The sequence below is a fragment of the Camelus dromedarius genome, chromosome 3 (assembly GCF_036321535.1).
Source record: "Camelus dromedarius isolate mCamDro1 chromosome 3, mCamDro1.pat, whole genome shotgun sequence".
NCBI classification, from domain to species: Eukaryota; Metazoa; Chordata; class Mammalia; order Artiodactyla; family Camelidae; genus Camelus; species Camelus dromedarius.
The window spans coordinates 46,795,123-46,815,179 of NC_087438.1; the positions used below are offsets into that span (position 1 = coordinate 46,795,123).

At 33.3% G+C, this 20,057-nt stretch overlaps 1 protein-coding gene across 4 annotated transcripts in view; it reads left to right on the forward strand.

Annotated features, from left to right (window-relative positions):
* BDP1 (B double prime 1, subunit of RNA polymerase III transcription initiation factor IIIB) overlaps positions 1–20,057 on the forward strand; it is a 67,679-nt gene that overhangs the window by 34,780 nt on the left and 12,842 nt on the right. For all 4 annotated transcript variants that reach the window (XR_010378624.1, XM_031446589.2, XM_010974973.3 and 1 more), the window contains exons 21-32: positions 463–670; positions 1,628–1,767; positions 4,821–5,022; positions 5,557–5,747; positions 6,572–6,959; positions 9,904–10,026; positions 13,990–14,026; positions 14,739–14,831; positions 15,893–16,118; positions 16,588–16,745; positions 18,638–18,788; positions 18,997–19,177. Coding sequence is in view for 3 of the 4 variants with exons in the window: in XM_031446589.2 (XP_031302449.1) it covers positions 463–670; positions 1,628–1,767; positions 4,821–5,022; positions 5,557–5,747; positions 6,572–6,959; positions 9,904–10,026; positions 13,990–14,026; positions 14,739–14,831; positions 15,893–16,118; positions 16,588–16,745; positions 18,638–18,788; positions 18,997–19,177 (2,098 nt within the window). In the remaining variant the exon portion in view is untranslated. The remainder of the gene's footprint in view (positions 1–462; positions 671–1,627; positions 1,768–4,820; positions 5,023–5,556; positions 5,748–6,571; positions 6,960–9,903; positions 10,027–13,989; positions 14,027–14,738; positions 14,832–15,892; positions 16,119–16,587; positions 16,746–18,637; positions 18,789–18,996; positions 19,178–20,057) is intronic.

Consider the following 20,057-nt stretch of genomic DNA (forward strand, 5'->3'; position numbering starts at 1 on the left):
TTCATTAACTTTTAAAAATTATAGTAAGATATGTAAAACATAAAATTTACTATTTAAACCATTTTTAAGTGTACAGTCCCATGGCATTAAGTACATACACATTGTTGTGCACAATCCACCAACCATCTCTAGAACATTTTTATCTTCCCAAACTGAAACTCTGTATTCATTAAACAATAATTTCCCATTCTCCTCTTCCTCCACTCCCTGGCAGCCACCATTGTGCTTTCTCTTGCTATGAATTTGAACATGTAGGTGCCTCATATAAGTTCATTACTTTTTGAGAATGGAAATAACTTTTTTAATGTAAGATAGACTTATAATCAGAAAGTAACTTAATTTTCCTTTAATGTGCAAAATATTTTTACATAGAGTTTATTAGATTCAAATTTTATATTTTTACAGTAGTTTTCATTTTTTTACAGTCAAGCTTTCTCTCTTTCTTCCTGTCCCCTTTTCTAGGACTCAGAATAAAAACACTTTCCAACAAGAAATGAAGGAAAGTGTTATCCAAACTGCTCGACCAGTAAGGGGCCGACTTCAGAGACCAAGACCAAACTTAAGAAAGGTTGGACAGAAGCAAATAATAGAAAAATGTGAAGCCAAAGACACAATTAAAGAAGAAAGAACATTACAAAAAGATGAAACTAAAAAGAAATTTCTAACTCTGGTGAGTTATTGCTGTGTAATTAAATCAAGCCTTTAAATGCAAATTAAAATATCAAATGGTAGCTCAGACTTGACTTAGAATATAGGCATCTAATATTTACTCAATGAGTACATAACATGTCCAGTTTTGTTTCAGATTTACCATTGTGGATTTTTTCTTTTTAATGAAGATAGACTTTTTTTCTCCCCCTAACTAATGAACTGACTATTCATTGTGAAAATGTTCAGTCAATACAAAATAATATAACAACTACCCCAAGTCTCATCACTCTGAGATAACTACTGAGAAATTTTTGACATATCCTACTGGATGCATCTCCATGCATGTATGTGTGTGTACCTGTGTAAATTTAAATAATAAAATCATTGTATACATACTACTTTATGATTTAACTGTTTTTAACTTATTATATTAAGTGGCTTTCCACGTAAAGAAATATTTTTGGAGTTACATCATTTCTAACTGCTACATAACATTCTGCTGTTCTGAATGACAGTTTAACCAATCTCTTATTGATGAATCTTTTGATATTAGAAGCAAATCTAAGTAGTTTAATGCCTGTTTTAACAGCTCTTATTTTTCTCTCTTTCTTTACCAAGGGAAAGTCTATATTTAAATTAAAATGATTATAATCTTTATTTGAAATCCTCCTCCCAAATATTCTTTTTAAAAAAAACACGCATTGAACTTTTTTGAGGGGATTCACAACAGATAGCTGTTATAGTTTTTAAATCATTATAAAAACATATTACTGCAATAATCTTTGAAACTTTCTCTCTGAATTAGGCAATTTTGTTTTGGGCAGCAAAACATGAACATTACATACTCAAATTTGAGACTTCATTTTAAAAAAACTAAATACCTTTCTTAATGATTGATATATTTTAGGAGGTATGTTCCATTGTAAAAAACAAAACAAAACAAAACAAAAAGACTAATATAGGTTTGTCATTTCAGCCAAATTCTCAAATTGCAACTGAAATTGAAATTTTATCCTCCGAAGTTTCAGAAGGCAGAATGTATGAAAACCAGAGTCACGTGGTTCCTTTAGAAAACCTTCCTGTCGACAGAATAAAAGTTTTAGATGAAAAGATGAGGTGAGTTTCCTTTTAATCAGAAAAGTATAAAACTTTTCAAAGATAAAGTTTGGATATTTGAATAATTTATTTTATATAATTTCACATTTAATAAGTTTTATGAAAGGATAAAATATGAATGTGGAATATTTTAAATCTGTTTCTTATACTGTAATAATTGCATGACTGATATTCTCTTTTTTTCCCTCCTTTTCCAGTTTTATTAGGTAGAATTATTACAGTTCGACTGCACATACAGATTATATTGCATGTAAATTCATATATACAGTATACTGCACTTTTTTTTAGTTTACATATATGTACTAACTATTGTTTCTAAGAACTGATTAGATCTTTAGCTTTTTAAGCTTACATAGTTATCAAAGGAATAAAGCCAACTACAAAATAAGAATCAACAGAATACGGTAATCCAATCATAAAGGGCAGTCAAATGTGCTTACAGGTACTCAAGAAATCAAAATAATAATTATTTCATTTGTGTCATTATTATTATTGTTATAATTTTTTGACTGATGTTCTCTTAATTTATAATTTCTCTGAGAAGTTTGGCAAGCATCCTCATTATTCTTTTAAAACTAGTATAGTAGAGCTTCTTAAGTTCTTTGTATCTTTAGAAATGTATAACCTATTGATAAAATTCATAAATGGGAAGTGGTGTAAAGTACTTCCTATGTGCTGTATTTAGAGTTGTGTCCCACACTAAATTGTAAGTATAGTATCTTTTAAATGGGACGCTGGAAGATTGAAGATATTTTAGCACAACTTTTATTTATTAAGCTTACAATCTGCTTTATTATTACTGATACTAAATTAGAATGTGTTAGTTTCTTCTTTTTAGTGTGTAAGGAAAATTTTAAAAATCTTTCCCTTTCTAGATATAGTCTGTGGTCCATCTAATTTTAATTTACTACACTGTCTTTGTAACTAGGACATGTTTCAGTGAAGTATTTATTGATTTTCCTCTAGAATGTCTTTAGCATTTACAAGTTGACTTTGAATATTCCACCTTCCTTTAATTACATAGAATTAATTTGGTTGTGGAGAAATGCAAAAGAGATGTTAATTGTATCCTCTTTTCATCCTCTGTGAATAGAATTTGGGCATTATGTCATCTATCTGAACAAGTGGTGCTATTGATTTTGCATAACTTTAAACAGTGCGTTTATTTATGAAGTTTATTATTTTAGCATGAACTTCTGTTGTTTCTTTTGTTTCCCTTTGTGTGTGTATAGGAGTCTTGAAAAGTCTTTTCATATTGTTTTTATTTTAAGACAAAGATCAGTCTTTAAATTTAATTTTAATTAGCAGAGAGATCAGAGAATGCTTCCTTGAAAGGGTCTCATTGGAGAGAATACCTAAAAGAAGTGAAGGAGCAAGTCAAGGGATGTCTAGGGGAAGAGGGAACAGCAGCTGAAAAGTACTTAAGGCAAAAGCATGTCTGGCATGTTTGAGGAACAGCAGAGGGGACCAGTGTGAAACAGAAAGAGGAAAAGTGTTGATACATGAAAAGAAAAGGCTGAGTAGGCAGAAGTGCAGATTATGTAGCACCATTGTAAGGATTTTGATTTTTACTCTAAACGAGCCTTTAAGACTGATGACCTTTGAGGTCAGCCTTTCTAAGGCCCTCATTTATAATTGTCTGAATAGATCTAGGAGATGTAAATAGCTTGCTCAAAGTAACATTGGCAATTTAGCTTTTAAACTGAAATTTTCAGGATTTTACGACTTTCAGACTAGCAAATTCTTACAGTTGTTCCAAGCAATTTTATTTTTTAACAAGCAAGATTTAACTTTCAAGATTTCCTATATGGAAACCTCAGTAGTACATTGAGCTTATATATATATATATATATATATATATATATATATGTATTATTATTTTATTCTTTATTTTAATATAGTATTCTTTTCCATTTTTTTAATTTTTTATTTTTTGGGAGGGGGTCCCTGCTTTTTTTTAAAATTTTATTTATTTAATGAGGGTACTGGGAATTGAACCCAGGAGCTTGTGCATGCTAAGCATGCACTCTACCACCCAGTATATTTTATTCTTAAGTACCTTTGTAGAATCACACTTGTTTGTAAGTAGCTTATATTTAAGTTAAATATAACTTGTTTTCCCAAGTACATTAGCCTACACTGGAATGTATTAACCAGCATCATCACCTTGTTTTAACTTCCTGTGAACTTCCTTGATGCTTCACTCTGGAAGAACTTAGTCGGGTTGAAACATTTGGAAATGTAACTAATTACATTCTCTTCTAGGTAATTTATTAGAAAAATTACTTACGATTAGTCTTTAACACAAATCTTTCAGAGAACTCATGATAGATACTTACATACTCAGTTATATATAAATATCTAGATTTATATTAGTTTTAAACTTCCTAATTCAGATCCTTGCCAGTTACTCAGTATTTCCCAGAAAACCTTGAGACAGCTGCTTGAGTTGCCTTGGGAGCTATGGCTACTGTATTGAATGTTAAAACCTTGTTTTTCTCTGATTTTGCAGATACAAATGGGTTATGTTGAGATCTTTATGACACGGGCTGTCGGTATACCCTTTTCTATGAGCTGACAGGCATGTGGTGGGAGAATAGACTCTCGCTTTCAAGCCTGCTCTTGAACCAGAAGGACCAAGGTTGTTGTGACCATTGTATATTTGTTCATGCTTCAGAGCCCAGTTGAAGGCATTTGTTTAAAGTGCCATTATGAGGTCTATCTTCAACTGCATTTTTGTTTTGTATCTAGTTATTTATCTAAAAAGTGCTCAAAGTAGCAAACCACACATCAAAATCAATGAATGAAAGAAAAAAGATTAATATTATTGTGAAACTATTCCCCAGGCTATATGGAAAAGGGAAGTTATAAACGCTTTTATGTTCTTTCTTTCGTATCAGCATGAGTGGTTTCATTTTATATGCTTAGTTTTATTACCTATCTATATATAGTCCTTTGAACATAGAATTGGTTTGTGCCCAGAATTGTTTAACAAGTTATATCAACAGGAATTCTGATTTTGGTTCTTCAACATGATTTGTATTTCATTCTAGACATGAACATAAAACATGTGTTCCTAGTCCACCACAAATGATAAGAAGGCAATTCCAAAAGGCTAAGCCAAATTTGGGAAGAGCACATGGTAAGAAAGAGGAACCAGGCATAGAAAAAGACAGAGAAGATCAGATTGAGGCAAGAAAGCCAGAAGATAATTCGCTGCAGCATAGAGAATCTGACACCCATCTCCTTCAAAAAGTAAGTTAGAAAAAAAGTAATTTCTTCTTTTTTTGGAAGAGGGGATTTGTTTGGCTTTTTGTTTGTTTTTTAATGGAGGTACTGTGGATTGAACCCAGGACCTCATGCATGCTGAGCATGAGCTCTACCACTGAGCTATACCCACCCCCCAACTTAAAAAAATTTTTTAATTCAATTAATTTTTTAAGAAATTAAAAAAATAATAGAGGTACTGGAGCTTAAACCCAGGACCTTGCATATGCTTTGCATGCACTCTACCACTGAGCTACACCCTTACCCCTGACAAAAAGTAATTTCTGTCAGTGCGCTCTGTTTATCAGTATCATAAAGGAGAACATTAAAAAAATACAGTTTTGCCATTTGTACAATAACTACTTTCATGAAAATTGATTGACTTCCCAATATTATAAAAATTTAGAAACCAGTCAGTTGTGTATATGTATGTAAGCTCAGAGCTTTAGGCCAAGCTACCAAACCAAATTACCATACAGATTGTTTCCATGGTAATATTAGCTGTTTCTTCTTAAATTTAAGGAAAAGGCTGAATTTCTGACATCTCTGGAGGTTTCAGCAAGAAAAGATTGTGTAGGTTCCAAGGAGACTGGTTTGGCAAAAAAAGATGCTCAATCAGAAGTTGGACCATCAGGAAGTGTTGCAAAAAAAACTGTAGGGGATAATTCTGTGTGTTCAGTTGTTGAAGAGCAGTGTTTCAGTAAACCAACAAGGTAAAGTTTTACTTACCAAATACTTTAAGAATAGGAAATAAAAGTAACTTGTTCTTTATGGAAGTCCTACTCTAACTTATTGATGGAGTAAAAAGCTGGTTTGTTAACAGAAGTGTAGATTTTTTTAAATTGACACATCTGTTTCTTTCCCAGATTTTTGATTTTTATTTACTAAAATTTACATTTTTCCCTGATCTTCTCAGGAAGATTTTTCTTTCCTATGTTTTAAATTTCTGGGTGTTGAGTATATTAGACATGAACAGAAGTCTGACCAAAAAATAGTATGTATTGCCTAAGTAACTAGGGCACTATTTCGAATGGAGTTGCAAACACAGGTGAAGGGTACTCTTTTACTAAACAGTTTTCAGGGAAAGTGGAAGGGAGCCTAAGTGCTAAAAAACATTGTTCTAATAGATTTTCCACTTCTTTTTTCTTTTAACCTGATTGGTTTACCCAATAGGATAAACTGCTATCACTTTTTGATCTCATATTCTGAACTCACTGGTCCAGTGTTCTTTATCGCTTTTTCTTCTAATAATTTCCAGTCTCATATTTCATAGCCATTTAAATAGCAAGGGAAAAAATGACCCAGAGTTGAAAACTTAGAAAAATTTGTAAGTAGGTAACTAAGACCTCTGAATGAAAAACAATAGTATTAACAGTAAATTCCTTTCTTCTTTTCACAGCATAAGTTTTTGACATTATGGGTGGTGGGCATTTTATATTAATGGTTTGAATTGGGATCTCACTCTAAAAGTTGGGTTTTCATTAAAATTATCCTTGTGCATGTAATGATTATATTATTATTTTGATTAAACATCCAGCTGTCCACAGCAGTTCAAAGAATCAAATTACTCTAAAATTGCTCCGAATCGAAGAACAGCTCTCTCTTCTGCCTCTGAATGTGAGATAGATCGTAGTGAAAGGAGAGTGCGTCGAAAAATGAAATCAAATGTCCCCAAAGGGCGTGGGTCAAAACGAATTTGGAGTAAGACCTCTAAGAAGGAACCTAGAGCTTCCAAGGCTGTGCTGGTGACTCTTCGGGCTTCCCAGGAAGAAGACGAAGATGATACTGAAGACTTTGAGTCTGACTATGAAGAAGAAAGCTATCATCTTGCTCCAGAAGAATTAAACAAAGCTCCAGTGTTTGTTCCTGTTGGTCTCAGATCTCCTGAACCTGTTTCTGCTCAAATTGAGGAAACCATGGAAGAGGTAGTGTGAGTTTTGAATCCTTAGAACTTTTATCGTATTTGTTCTTTTCTTTTAGGGGATTGTTATTTCTTCTCTTAGTGATTATTAGGATTTGAATATTATTAAAGTGATTTGATTGAGGCTTGATGGATAGCCTAAGGAATCAGTAGAAGTAGGCTTGTGTTATCTCTTGTGTTTACTCAGCTCCTACAGACCAGGGCCCAGCACAAGGTGTTCATAACAATACTGATAGAAATCTGATTTCACTTGTATCTGGAGGCTGCTTAGTCTACTTTCTGGTTAATTTAAAAAAAAACACACACACACACACACAACTTGGCAGATGTTTTCTATTAATAGTCTTTGTGATAGGCTCAGGCTGAGTGAGCTCTGGTTCGTAGATAAGGTAAAGGAACATATTTCTTTTTTTTTAATTTATTACTTTAAAATTATGACATCATTTTAAGTGATACAAATGAATTATGATACAAATGTCCTTTACAGCTGAGGCTGGATCTTTTTTTTTTTAATTGTGGTAAAATATATATAACATAAAATTTACCATCTTAGCTATTTTTAAGCATGCAGTTCAGTGGCATTAAGTGCATCTATCTATAGAACTTTTTCCATCTTAGAAACTAAAACTCTGTATCTGTTAAATAATAATTCCACATTATTCCCTCCTCTCTAGCCTGTGGCAGCCACTTACTCTAGGTACCTCATGTAAGTGGAATCATACAGTATTTGTCATTTTTGTAACTGGCTTGTTTCACTTAGCATAATGTTTTCAAAGTTCATATATATTGTAGCATATGTCAGGATGTTCATTTTAAAGGCCAAATAGTATTCCATTCTGTATATATAGTACCACATTTTATTTATTCATCTGTCATTGGACAGTTGAATTGCTTCTCCCTTTTGGCTATAAGAAAGAATGCTGCTATGAACATGGATATACAAATATCTCTTCTAATCCCTGCTGTCTGTCAGTTGTAGAAGTGGTATTGCTGGGTCATATGGTAAATTGTAAATCAATTGTTTTATTTTTTGAGCAACTACCATGCTGTTTTCCATAGCAGCTGCATCATTTTACATTCTCATCAATAGTGTACAAGGATTCTGATTTTTCCACAACCTCACCAACACTTGTTTTTTCTGTTTTCTGTTTTTTTTTTTGATAAGAGCCATCCTAATGGATGTGAAGTAGAGGAACGTATTATATTACTTCAACTTACTTTATTGTGAAAGCTCCTTACTCTTTTGCCTCTTGGTCTAGTTTTCTAGTTTTGTAACTTCAAAGTTCTCTGTTCTGCCTCCATTTTCAGTAACTTAATTGGCTGATAGAGTTACATCTGCATCTGTTTTGTATTCATGATAGTATCTGTCTGAATCATTTGAAACAGAATCAGAAAGAAGTAAGAAATATGAAACATTTCAAGTAATGTTAAGTTAACCCAAAATTAATGGATTGTAGAGTCTGTAAGTTCACATTTATGAATGGAATTCCAAACCTATATTTATTTATTGTTAATAATATACTGGATGTTATACAGTTAAGTTGGAATGGTTGAAGCTAACTTATAGTGACACAAAATGAGGTTGTTTCTTATAATTAAAATTTAAAGTGAAGATAGTGAATTTAAATTTTAGTTGAAACCAAAAGAATGTAAAAGGACAGTTAGTTTTGTTCAAGGACAGCTGATTACTACCACATGAAAATTCATTTAGTTATGTATTTTGTATTTTACAAATTTCTTTGGATAAAAGGCAGACTGCTAGGAAAAACAAATGTCAGAAATTAAGTTCTGAAAATCAGGTTCCAGGATGTATCCCTGAATTAATACCAAATGCCTTCTTAAATAGCATTGATCATAATAATTGAGCAAGGAAAGGTTAAATTATATTCCTAATAGCCAATTTACTAAGGCAGGGAAATTTGTTTATGTGTTAGGAAATGTTCGTTTAAAAAGCATTGAAATGCAATGGCATATTGTTAAATCATCCAGGGGTCTAAAATATTGATATATACTTCACCATGAACCTTGAAACCTTGAAAACATTATGCTAAGTGAAAGAAACCAAAAAATCACTAGTATGTGATTCCATTCATATGAAATGTCTAAAATAGGAAAATCTATAGAGGCAGAAAGTGCATTAGTGGTTGCTTAGGAATTTGGAGTTGAGGGATTAAAGAAGTGGGTATGGGGTTTCTTTTCTGAAGTGATGAAAATGTTATAAAAGTAACTGTGGGGATGGTTGTGCATATCTGTGCTTATTCCAAAAAACATTGAGTTATACAATTTTAATGGGTGAATTGTATGGGATGTAAATTAAATCTCGATACAAGTTTAAAAAAATTAAAGCTTTGAAGCTGTGTAGTACTTACAGAACCACCTTTCAATTACCTAGAATATTCCCATTATCCACCTAATCCCAGCTTTTCAGAAAATATTTTGTCTTTTTAAATCATTTAAATGTTTAAATTCATCCCAGGCCTATAGGATATTAGCAGAGCTTTTTCTCTAATTGCATCTGAGAAAACAGACACAGAGCAGGAGGGTATAACTCAGCGGTAGAATGCGTGCTTAGCATGTACAAGGTCCTGGGTTCAATCCCCAGTACCTCCGTCAAAATAAGTAAATAAATAAAACCTAATTACATGCCCCCTCTCCCCCAAAAGAGACAAAATAGGCACAGAGCACAGAGGTGTTACTATAATAAATGTCTCAAAGGTGGATTTTCAAACTTTACTCAGCTACTACTGAATCACAGTCTTTTATACTTAGTTGTCTCTGTTAGGAAGGGAATAGGAGCCACACTGCCTTGTTTATAATCGAGGAGATTATCTTTTAATTGTGTATGAATATGAATTATTTCTTCAGTTTAATATTTCAGTTTATGATTGGTTTTTGTTTTGCTCTGGTATTATGCCAAAGTGAAATAATGAAACTTTTTGTTTTGACAGCTTGAAATAACCGTGAATGTCCCAGATGTAGCATGCATAGCTGTTGTTGAACATCAGCTTTCAAACACAGATGTGACTACTCAGGAAATGAAACAAGAAGAAAATGTGAATGCATTATCAGTTGTAAGCATCCATTTTAATATGTTTTGTCTTCAATTTTTTGTTTACGTTCAAAAGACTAAAAGTTTATTTTGAAAGCTTTAGGTTTACAAGCAGTTCATAGCTAGTATGATAGATTTCTAGAAGCTGTAAGTATGAATAGTAGAAATTAGTGAACAACCCATAGATTTTATATTTGACTTGAAAAGCATAGATTTGTTTTGCGTGTCAGGATAGCTGTTAATATCCTCATAGACTTATGTTAAAATTCTGATGCACTAAATATATACTAAATATAAATTACTTAAAATATATTTAGTTGCATTTTGTTTGGGACTCTTCCTTATTTGGTTGGTATTTACTTTGATTTTATAAATGAAGACTTACAATTTCTTAAACAACTTTATTAAGATACAGTTCACATACCATTCACTTCAACCACTTAAAGTGTATAATTCAGTGTTTTTTAGTATTTTTTACAGACATATGCAAACATCAGAGTCAATTCTAGAACATTTTTATCACCTCAGAAAGAAATCTTATGCCCATTGGTAGTTGCAGTTCCTTCCAACTTTCTCAGGTCTAGACAACCAGTGATCAACTTTCTATCTCTATAGATTTGTCTCAGCTGGACATTTATGTGCAGTATGGTCTTTTATGTCTGGTTTCTTTCACTTAGTCTAGTGTTTTCAAGGTTCATTCATGTGGTAACATGTGTCAGTATATCATTCCTTTTTGTGGTCAAGTCAAATAATATGCCATGTACTACATTTTGTTCATTGATCTTTTCATGGACATTTAGGTTGTTTCCATCTTTTGGCCGTTATAAATAATACTGCTGTAAATATTCGTGTACAAGTTTCTTTATGGACATATGTTTTCATTTCTCTTGGGTACATTCCTAGGAGTGAATTGCTGTGTCATATGGTAACACTATGTTTAATCATATGAGGAACTAGCAAACTGTTTTCCAAAGCTGCTGCACCATTTTATATTCCCACCAGCAGTGTATGAGGGTTCTAATTTCTTCACATCCTTACCAACATGTGTTATTTGACTTCTTGGATCTAGCCATCCTAGTATGTATGGCTCACTATGGTACCTTACTATGGTTTTAATTTGCATTACTAATGAATAGTGATGTTGAGCATCTTTTCTTGTGCTTTTATTGGCCGTTTTTATATCACCTTTGGAAAAAAGCCTCTTCAGAGCCTTAGCCCATTTAAAAAAAATTTTGATCTATTTGTCTATCTTTTATTACGTTGGAAGAATTTTTTATGTATTCTGGATACAAGTTTGGAATCAGGTATATGATCTTCAGATATTTTCTTTCATTCTGTGAGTTGTCTTTTCACTTTCTTGATTTCATTTAGAGCACAAAGTAGGTAAATTGGACTTCATTTATTTTTTCCTTTTGTTGCTCATGCTTTTGTTGTCATATCTAAGAATTCTTTCCCAAAGCTAAGGTCCTGATGATTTACTCCTGTTTTACATTTGCCTCTATTCCATTTTGAGTAAATTTTTTTGTATGGTGTAAGGTTAGAGTCCTTCTTAATTCTTTTGCATATGACTATCCAGTTGTTGCACCATTTCTTTGAAAAAACTATTCTTTCCCTATTGAATGGTCTTGTATTCTTGTTGAAAATTAGTTAGCTGTAGATGTTTGGACTCTCTTCTCGATTTATTTGTCTATCTTTATGCTGGTGAGGCTCTGGTGATTACTGTTGCTTTGTAATAAGTTTTGGAATTGGGAAGTGTAAGTCATCCTACTTTATTCTGTTTTCAAGATTGTTTTGGCTATCGTGGGTCCCTTACAATTCTTATGAATTTTAGAATCAGCTTGTCAGTTTTTACAGAGAAGACATCAGCTTTAATTCTGGTTGGGATTGCATTGAATCTGTAGATCAGTTAGAGGAGCAGGTGTTGCTATCTTAACAGTGCTGTCTTCTAGTCCATGAACATACTTCCATTTACTTAGCTCTTCTTTGATTTCTTTCAGCAATGTTTTGTAGTTTTCAGAGTTAGAGCTTTGCACTTTCTTAACTTCATTTTCAAGCATGTTGTTATCTTTGATGCTATTGTGAATGGAGTTGTTCCTTAATTTCGTTTTTGGATAGTTTATTGCAAGTGTATAAAAATACAGCTGGTTTTTGTATATTGGTCTTGTATTCTACTACTTTGCTGAGTTCAATTATTAATTCTAATAGTTTTTAGTGGAATCCTTAGGATTTTTTTCTACATACAAGATCATGGCATACGTGAGTAGTTTTTCATCTGTTTTTCTTCCCCAGGGCTGCTGTAACAAAGTACCATGAACTGGGTAGCTTAAAACCACAGAAAGTTATTCTCTCATAGTCCTAGAGGCTAGAATTCCAAAATGAAAGTGCTTTTGCTGCTGGTTCCTTCTGGTAGCTCTGAGGTAGAAATCATCCTAGGCCTTTCTCCTACCTTCTGGCGTTTGCTGGCAGTCTGTCATTCCTTGGCTTGTGGCAGCACGATTCCAGTCTCTGCCTCCATTGCCACATGACGTTCTCCCTGTATGTGTGTGTGTTTCTTCTCTCCTTATAAGAACACTTATAAGAAGTCTTACTGGATTAGGGCTAACCCTAATCCCTGTGACCTCATCTTAACTTGATTACATCTAGGAAGACCCTATTTCCAAATAAGGCCACATTCATGGTATCAGGGGTTAAGACTTGAACGTATCTTTCTAGAGGACACAATTCAGTTTACCACACTTTTAGTCTGGATGTCTTTTATTTCTTTTGCTTACCTAATTACCCTGGCTAGAACTTTTCAGCACAATGTTGAATAAAAATAGCAGAAAGCATCCAGTCTTTCACCATTAAGTTTAATGTGGTTTTTTCATAGACACCTTTTTTCAAACTGAAGAAGTTCCATTCTATTCTTAGTTTGTTTGAGTGTTTTCATCATGAAAGGGTATTGGAATTTGTTGTATGCTTTTTCTGTATCTCTTGAGATGATTGTGTGATATTTGTTTTTTATTGTGTTGATATGATGTATTTATTTCATTGATTGGATTTTGAATGTTAAACCAAAAATTGCATCCCTGGGATAAATTCTACTTGGTAATGGCACATAGTTTTTATATGTTGTTAGATTCAGTGTGCTATTATTTATTGAGGATTTTTGTCCATATTTATAATAGATAGTGGGCTGTTATCTATTATGAATCTGACACTAGATTCTTGTGTTATCAGGAGCTGAAGTCATGCTCCTCCTAGGAAGAAAGCCCTCCAGCTAGGCCCTGCAGGGAGAGAAGGGGCCCTGTTTTCTTGGCTGCAGCAGTCTGAGGTGGAGTCTCTACCTCCCTGAGCTGAAAGCGGGGAGGAAGCAGTTTTAGCTCAAATATCATAGACTTTTTGCCTTTGTCACCAAATTTTCTTCAGTTTGATTGAATAGATATTCAACTTATGCCTTTTGGACCATCTCCAGAGGCTTTAAATGGTTTTTTTTAAATAAACTTTGCCAGTTTCACTGGGGAGGGGGTCATCAGAGCTCCGCATGCTGTCATACTGGATATAGATCTTGTAACTTCTTAATTAAAATTCGTTTAAGTTTTAAGCCACCTAGTAGCATAAAAATTTTGTGATATTCTTCAGATCTTAGTTTCCATTGTGTCAAAATTAGTAGCAGATATGACTAAGGTTGAAGGATCATGAAAAAGAAAGGCAGATGCACACTGCAATATGATCAGAGTTAAAATTTGCCTAAAATACAAGGAAAAGGTAAAATAAAGAGCGAGAGATGAAAGAATTTAGCTTTTAAATTGTATCTGTTCTTGTTTATGAAATTTTATGAATAATTATATAAATTTTATGAATAAATATAAGTTAGGGAAGAAAAAGTTTCTACTCCATTGTAATCAAAAGCATTGAAAGACCTGTAAAATGCAGGGCTTCTTGAGATTCAGAACATCTATTTGGGAAAATACGTGAAGATATTACTTTTCTTTTCCTCTTTTAGGATATGACCACAGGTGAACATATCCAAGATGAAACAGGTAACTAACTGTTAATAAGGAGACTGCTAAAAATACTTGGTTAACGACTAGCACAGTGATTTAATTTAGTAGTGGTGGTAGTAAATGAGTTGGTTTGCTGGAGAGTTGAATGGAAAGATCCAGCAGCTGAATGTTATCTTGAGGAGAAATTTGGGTTCTTGCAAGGCTACTGTAGAGAGTGATTAAATGTTTGATAAAGGAGTATTCATTTTCCTCTGGTATGCAGAGGTGTGATATTTCCTTTGAAGAAACTAAATTATTTAAGGGTTGGGAGGCATTTTAATGAGTAAATGTCAACACTTGATGCTTTCTTTATTTGTAGTATATAAGTTGAACAAAGTAATACCCTAGGAAGGGATTAATGGCACTGAGTGTTTTGAAATTTGTTACTAGAGGATAAACATCTGAATTAAAATTATTTTTTTAATTTTAATTTTTAAAATTAATTAATTAAAAAATTTTGAGGTAATTAGGTTTATTTATTTTTTATTATTATTGTTTTTTTAATGGAGGTACAGGGATTGAATCCAGGACCTGTGCTTGCTAAGCATTGCACTCTAACCACTGAGCTATACACCCCCATTTTAATTTTTTTTAAACTGAGGTATAGTTGATTTATAATGTTGTGTTAGTTTCAAAATTATTTTCTAAGCAGACAAAGTTAAATTTCCAGGTTCATTCTTCTATTTTAATATTGGTACTTTCTCACAAGGTACCAATGATGGAAGCACCGAAGCTGCCATAACTTTACTGACAATGGGAGATCTGGTGTTGCAGTCAGAGATAAATACAGAACAGAGTCATGGTAAGAATAAAATATAAGTCCTACAAAAAAGAGAAACCTTTGAAATCCAACTTTTAAGTAATTATATCCATATTTGAGTAATAAGTGAATACCTGCCTTTTATATTTGAAATTGGCATCACTTTGTTGTTTTTCCAGAAAAGGTAATATGTGTGCATTGATCTATCCTACTTACTTGGCCCTCTAAATGTCATGGCCACCATTTCCAGATAGTGCACTTGGTTTATTAAGAATTTGTATTCGTGGAATAATTAATCTAGTGAATCCTTTACCTTTATCATCATAAACATCATTGGTTAACTGAGCTCATTGATCACTGATCACTTTCTACGTGTTTCTTTAGTAAAGGAGCTGCTGCTTTGGATAGTCTTCACAGTTACTTGACAGTCACATGTAGTGTGAAGGGACAGTTGCAGTCACTGAGATGCTTTAGACTATTCTGTTAGTTTGGATTGAGCCAAAAAATCTGTCAACCCAGATTTTTAGTATTTTAGATTGACATAGAGAAGACTTTACTATCTTCTTCTCTTTAAATATCTTCTACTTTAAGTACATTAAATGAATAATTATGTCAATTATGATCCTGTTAATTATTTTAATTGCTAATGAGTAGCCTGCCATTTATTTTAGGTGTCAGAATTTTAGACCCGTAACTATATATTTATCAGAAAAGTCTCTGATTTGTGTTCCCTGAGGGCTCCTTTTTCAATGGCAGAGTATTGCATTGGAGCCTGTCACAAATGTCTAGAACATAAAAATACAGGTTTTAAGAAATTGTAAATGAAGGTAATCCTATCTTGAAATTCAGCTGAAGTTATATAGTTACTGAAAGCAACAAAAATATTTATTTTTACTTATAAAAATTTCAGTCTGTAAGAATTATTAAACTTAGGTCAAATCTGTGACATGAAATATGAGATCATAAATTTAAACTTGGAGACCAGAAGAGCAAACTTTAAAAATAATATAGTATTTAATAATTACTGAACTTTGAAGGGTTTATTTTACTTGGACATTTATTTGTATTGGGTCAGTTTTAATTTTCTGCTTTTTTTTTTGCAGTAGGAGTATGTGTACTTCCTGATATTCATTCAGAGGATCAAAGTCATATTCCTTTTAGCCCAGATAATATAAACTACAAAACTGTTCAGGAATGTCAGGAACCTTCTTCACCTGTCCATAGTGCATCTCCATCATTAGAAGAAAACAGGATTGTATTGGAGGAACAAAGTACTAAAGAAGAAGTTGGTTTAATGGAGGAAGTAAAGGAGAATGCTGTGTCATCCAGGTTTATTTTGCTTTATCAAACTATTATTATGTTTTGAATTTTACAAAAGAATTATAGTGTTCAATTAATAAATATACATAAACCAGCCATCAGTTTGGCTAACAGCTTTGAGTAATACTTGTATAAATATAAAGTGAGCAGTGCTAATTTTTTATTCTTTAAAGTAAGGATTGGTGATTTTGATTTTAGTTTAATGGCTTGCATATATTAAAATTACCACAATGCATGTTTGGAGCTTTAATGAAATAGTTTTATGTAAATATAGTTCCTGTTTGACAGACATAGTCCAAATTCTTTTCCCTTCTCAAGAGTTTTGGGTAAGTTACTACCGCATAATTTTAGCATTGAGAAATGACACGTGGCACCCGAGAAGGTGGCATGTAACTGTGTCAATTCAAGGTAGAATGTCTCAGTGTGAGAGAGTTCTTACACAGTTGATCAATTTCTCTCTCTTCCCATCTCTTTCTAGGACTACAACTTCTGAAGTGACTGATAATTTGAGAATGAGTACATTTGCCAAGCCTAAGCTAAATATGAAGAAGATTTTTGAGACCAGCAGTTTTGGTACTCATCAGGAGTTTCCTAGTTTGTTTATAGCCAAAGGAGAAGAAGTGGAAATTCAAAGAGGTAAATTTTATTGTTCCCTTGAAAGTTACGCAGCTACTTGACACAAGAAATTTCATAAGCATTTCAAATGGAATATTCAGTCGTTGAAGTTATTTTAACTATTAAAAAGTTAAAACATACAAAAAGTAGAATGAGCTGTAAAATAAATACCCATAAATCCACCATCTAGTTTCAGTAATTATTACCATTTTGTTTTATTTACTTGATGAAATTTTCTGTTTGTATATATTTTTTTCTGTGTCTGTTTATACATGAATACTCAAGCAAATATCTCCTTTAAGTGTACATGCATGTGGCAAAAAATAAGACAGTACCCAAAAGGCAGAAATTTTAGAAATTCCCTCCTTCTTTGATTCCCAGTCCCCCAATCCCATTTCTGATGGCAAACTACTGTTAACAGTTTTTGTTGTAGACTTCCAGAAATGTTTCATACATGTAAGCATCTAAACAAGGTGTGTGTATATACATAGACAGATACACACACACACACACACACACACACGTGTATGCATATATATTCCTTTCAAAAGAACAAAAATATATGCATACTATACCATAAATATTGTTCAGTGCTTTTTAAAATAACAGTTCTGTTGAGATAATTCACCATAGAATTCACCCGTTTAAAGTGTACAGTTTAATGGTTAGTATATTTACCTTTAGAGTATTATAAATAATGCTGCTAAGAACACTTGATGTGCAAGTTATTGTGTGGACGTATGTTTTCATTTCTCTGGGTTTATACCTACAAGTGAAATTGCTGGGTCAGTGGTAATTCTATGTTTAACCTTTTGAGGAACTGCCAGACTTTTGAAAAAGTGTCTGCAGCATTTTATATTTTCACCAACAATCTGTAAGGGTTTCAGTTTCTCTACATCTTCCCAGACACTTGTTATTATTTGTCTCTTTGATTATAGGTCTCTTAGTGGGTATGAAGTGCTATCTCATGGTGGTTTTGATTTGCATTTTCCTGTTGACTAATGTTGAGTCTCTTTTCATGTGTTTGTTTATCTTCTTTAGAGAAATGTATCTTCAGATCTATGCTCATTTTAGAATTGGGTATCTGTCTTTTTCTTATTATGAGTTCTGTATATATATTAGTGCTTTCTGTTTTTAAAGATTAATATATTGAAAAAAATTTTCTGTATGACTGCATAGTGCTCTTAATTTATTTTTCAGTGGCCTCACTGTATTGTGATGGACATGTTGAAACCCCGTCCCACTTCCTTTTCCACCTCCCCTCCCTGCCAAGGGTGCAGCCTTTAGGGTACTAGTGAGAACAGGAAAAGCAGTGCAAGTAGTAGGCTGCCTAGGTTCTCTTCAGCCCCATATATAGAAGATCTGGATAGTTAGCATCATCTTTTCCCTGTTTCGGGATTTCCTTTCAGCCAGTAATGCTGGTGGTTCAGTTCGTTAATTCATTACTTTGGCTTGAACAGTACCCAGAAGCTTTCTTAATGTGCAGGCTCAGATTTTACCTCTGTTACACAGAAGTCATTTTCTTCCCCTTTGTGACATTATTCTTTGCAGAAGAGTTCTCTCCCCAACACTTCTCGTAAAGCAGAACCAACCAGACCTCATATATACCCGCCTCTGAATCTCTCTTGTGTATAGATTTTTGATTATACTGCTATTATGATAAAGTATAGATAAAATTGCTGTGGCTATCAGGAGTGAAATATGTGTAGTGCAGAATCATTAATCACCTCATTTATGTTAAAAAGTGTAATTGCCCCAGACCACCTTTCTGCCATGTGAATAAGCTTGGTTTTTAGATTAAGAGTTTGGAAGAGCCACTACCTAGTGATCTTTAAAGAAAGAATTATGTTTCTAATATGGTGATTATAATTGTACTGTTTTGGGCTATATTTTAAATGTGTTTTTTATTTAAGAAACTGAGAAAAATGCTTCTAAAGGAGCTGAATTAGAAGATAAAAACCTTGAATCAGTTACAACAGCGGAGAGTAAGGAGCAGAGCAAATTGGCATGTGTACATAGTATTGAAGAAACCAGTATTTCACAAGAAGCAAGCCTAACTGAAAGGTAAAAGAGAAAAGAGATCCTGGGATTTGGTTTATGTTCTCTTTCAACTGTAGCCATAAGCTGTAACTGTAAGAATTTGTTCTATTGCATTAAATATATCTTAAAAATTTAAAAACCATTAAATTAGGTAAACTTTGACATACCCAGCTCTAAACATTATTCTGTGGTTGTCAGCTTAATTTCAGATACATACTAACCTGTCTTTCAGAAATAAAGGTCAAGAAGAGGAATCTGAAGAGGTTCAGATATCGTCTGTTGCTCCAGTTGTTTCTTCTGAGACAGGGCCCCACATGCTTGGTTCGGGTACAGGTCCTGGTGAGAGTTCTATTGAAGAGCCCCTGAGAAAGGACTATAATGGAGACAGTGTGCTTATGCTTCATGTGCCAGAGGTAAAAGAATATAAAATATAATAGGGGGTGGCTCGCTGTTTATTCCTCATTAAAAAAGTTAAGTTGTAATTTACACACAATAAACTTCACCCCTTTTAGTGTACAGTTCTTCAAGTTTTGATAAACGTATATAGTCATATAACCAATACATGAGCAATTCCATAACTCCCAAAGTTTTCCAGTGCCCTTTTTCAGTCACTCCTCTCCACCCCTAGCTCCTGACAACCACTGATCTATTTTCTTTCCTTATAGTGTTGCCTTTGTAAGAATGTATTGTGATAGAATTTTTATTGTGTTTTTGGTCTCTGAAACGTAGAGATAAAATAACCAGTACCTAGCTTTGTTGTGAAAGCTTTGAAAAAGGAAGTGTTTTGTACACAGAGAACTCTTGCTTCTTAGCTCCTAGATCTGAGAAGTTCGTTTTCAGAGCATGTATTGAGATGTTACATGTCCAGCACTGTGTGAGATACTGGGTATACAAAGTTGTGAGAAACAGACGAGTAAATGAATGGTTAATCTCAGTCTGGAAGGTTCTATGAAAGAGAGTTGTGTAAGACTCGATAGGAGGGGACGTCAACCCAATCCAATGAAATCAATCTCTGGGGGGACTAAGGCCCAGGCATTAGCATCTTTTTTTTTTTTTTTTAAAAAGTACCCCAGATTATTCTGTTGTGTACCCAGCAGAGAGAGAATCCTTGATCTGGAAGAACAAATATGAATTAACCGGTTAAAGGGAGAGGAAGATGTACAAAGAACAAGTGTGAAACAGCATGACATGCTCAGGGACTATATAAGTAGTTATGAATGGAATGTAAATGAAGAAAGTGGTTAGAGATGAAGTTAGATAGGTAGCCTGAGGACAGATCTTAAAAGGAATTTA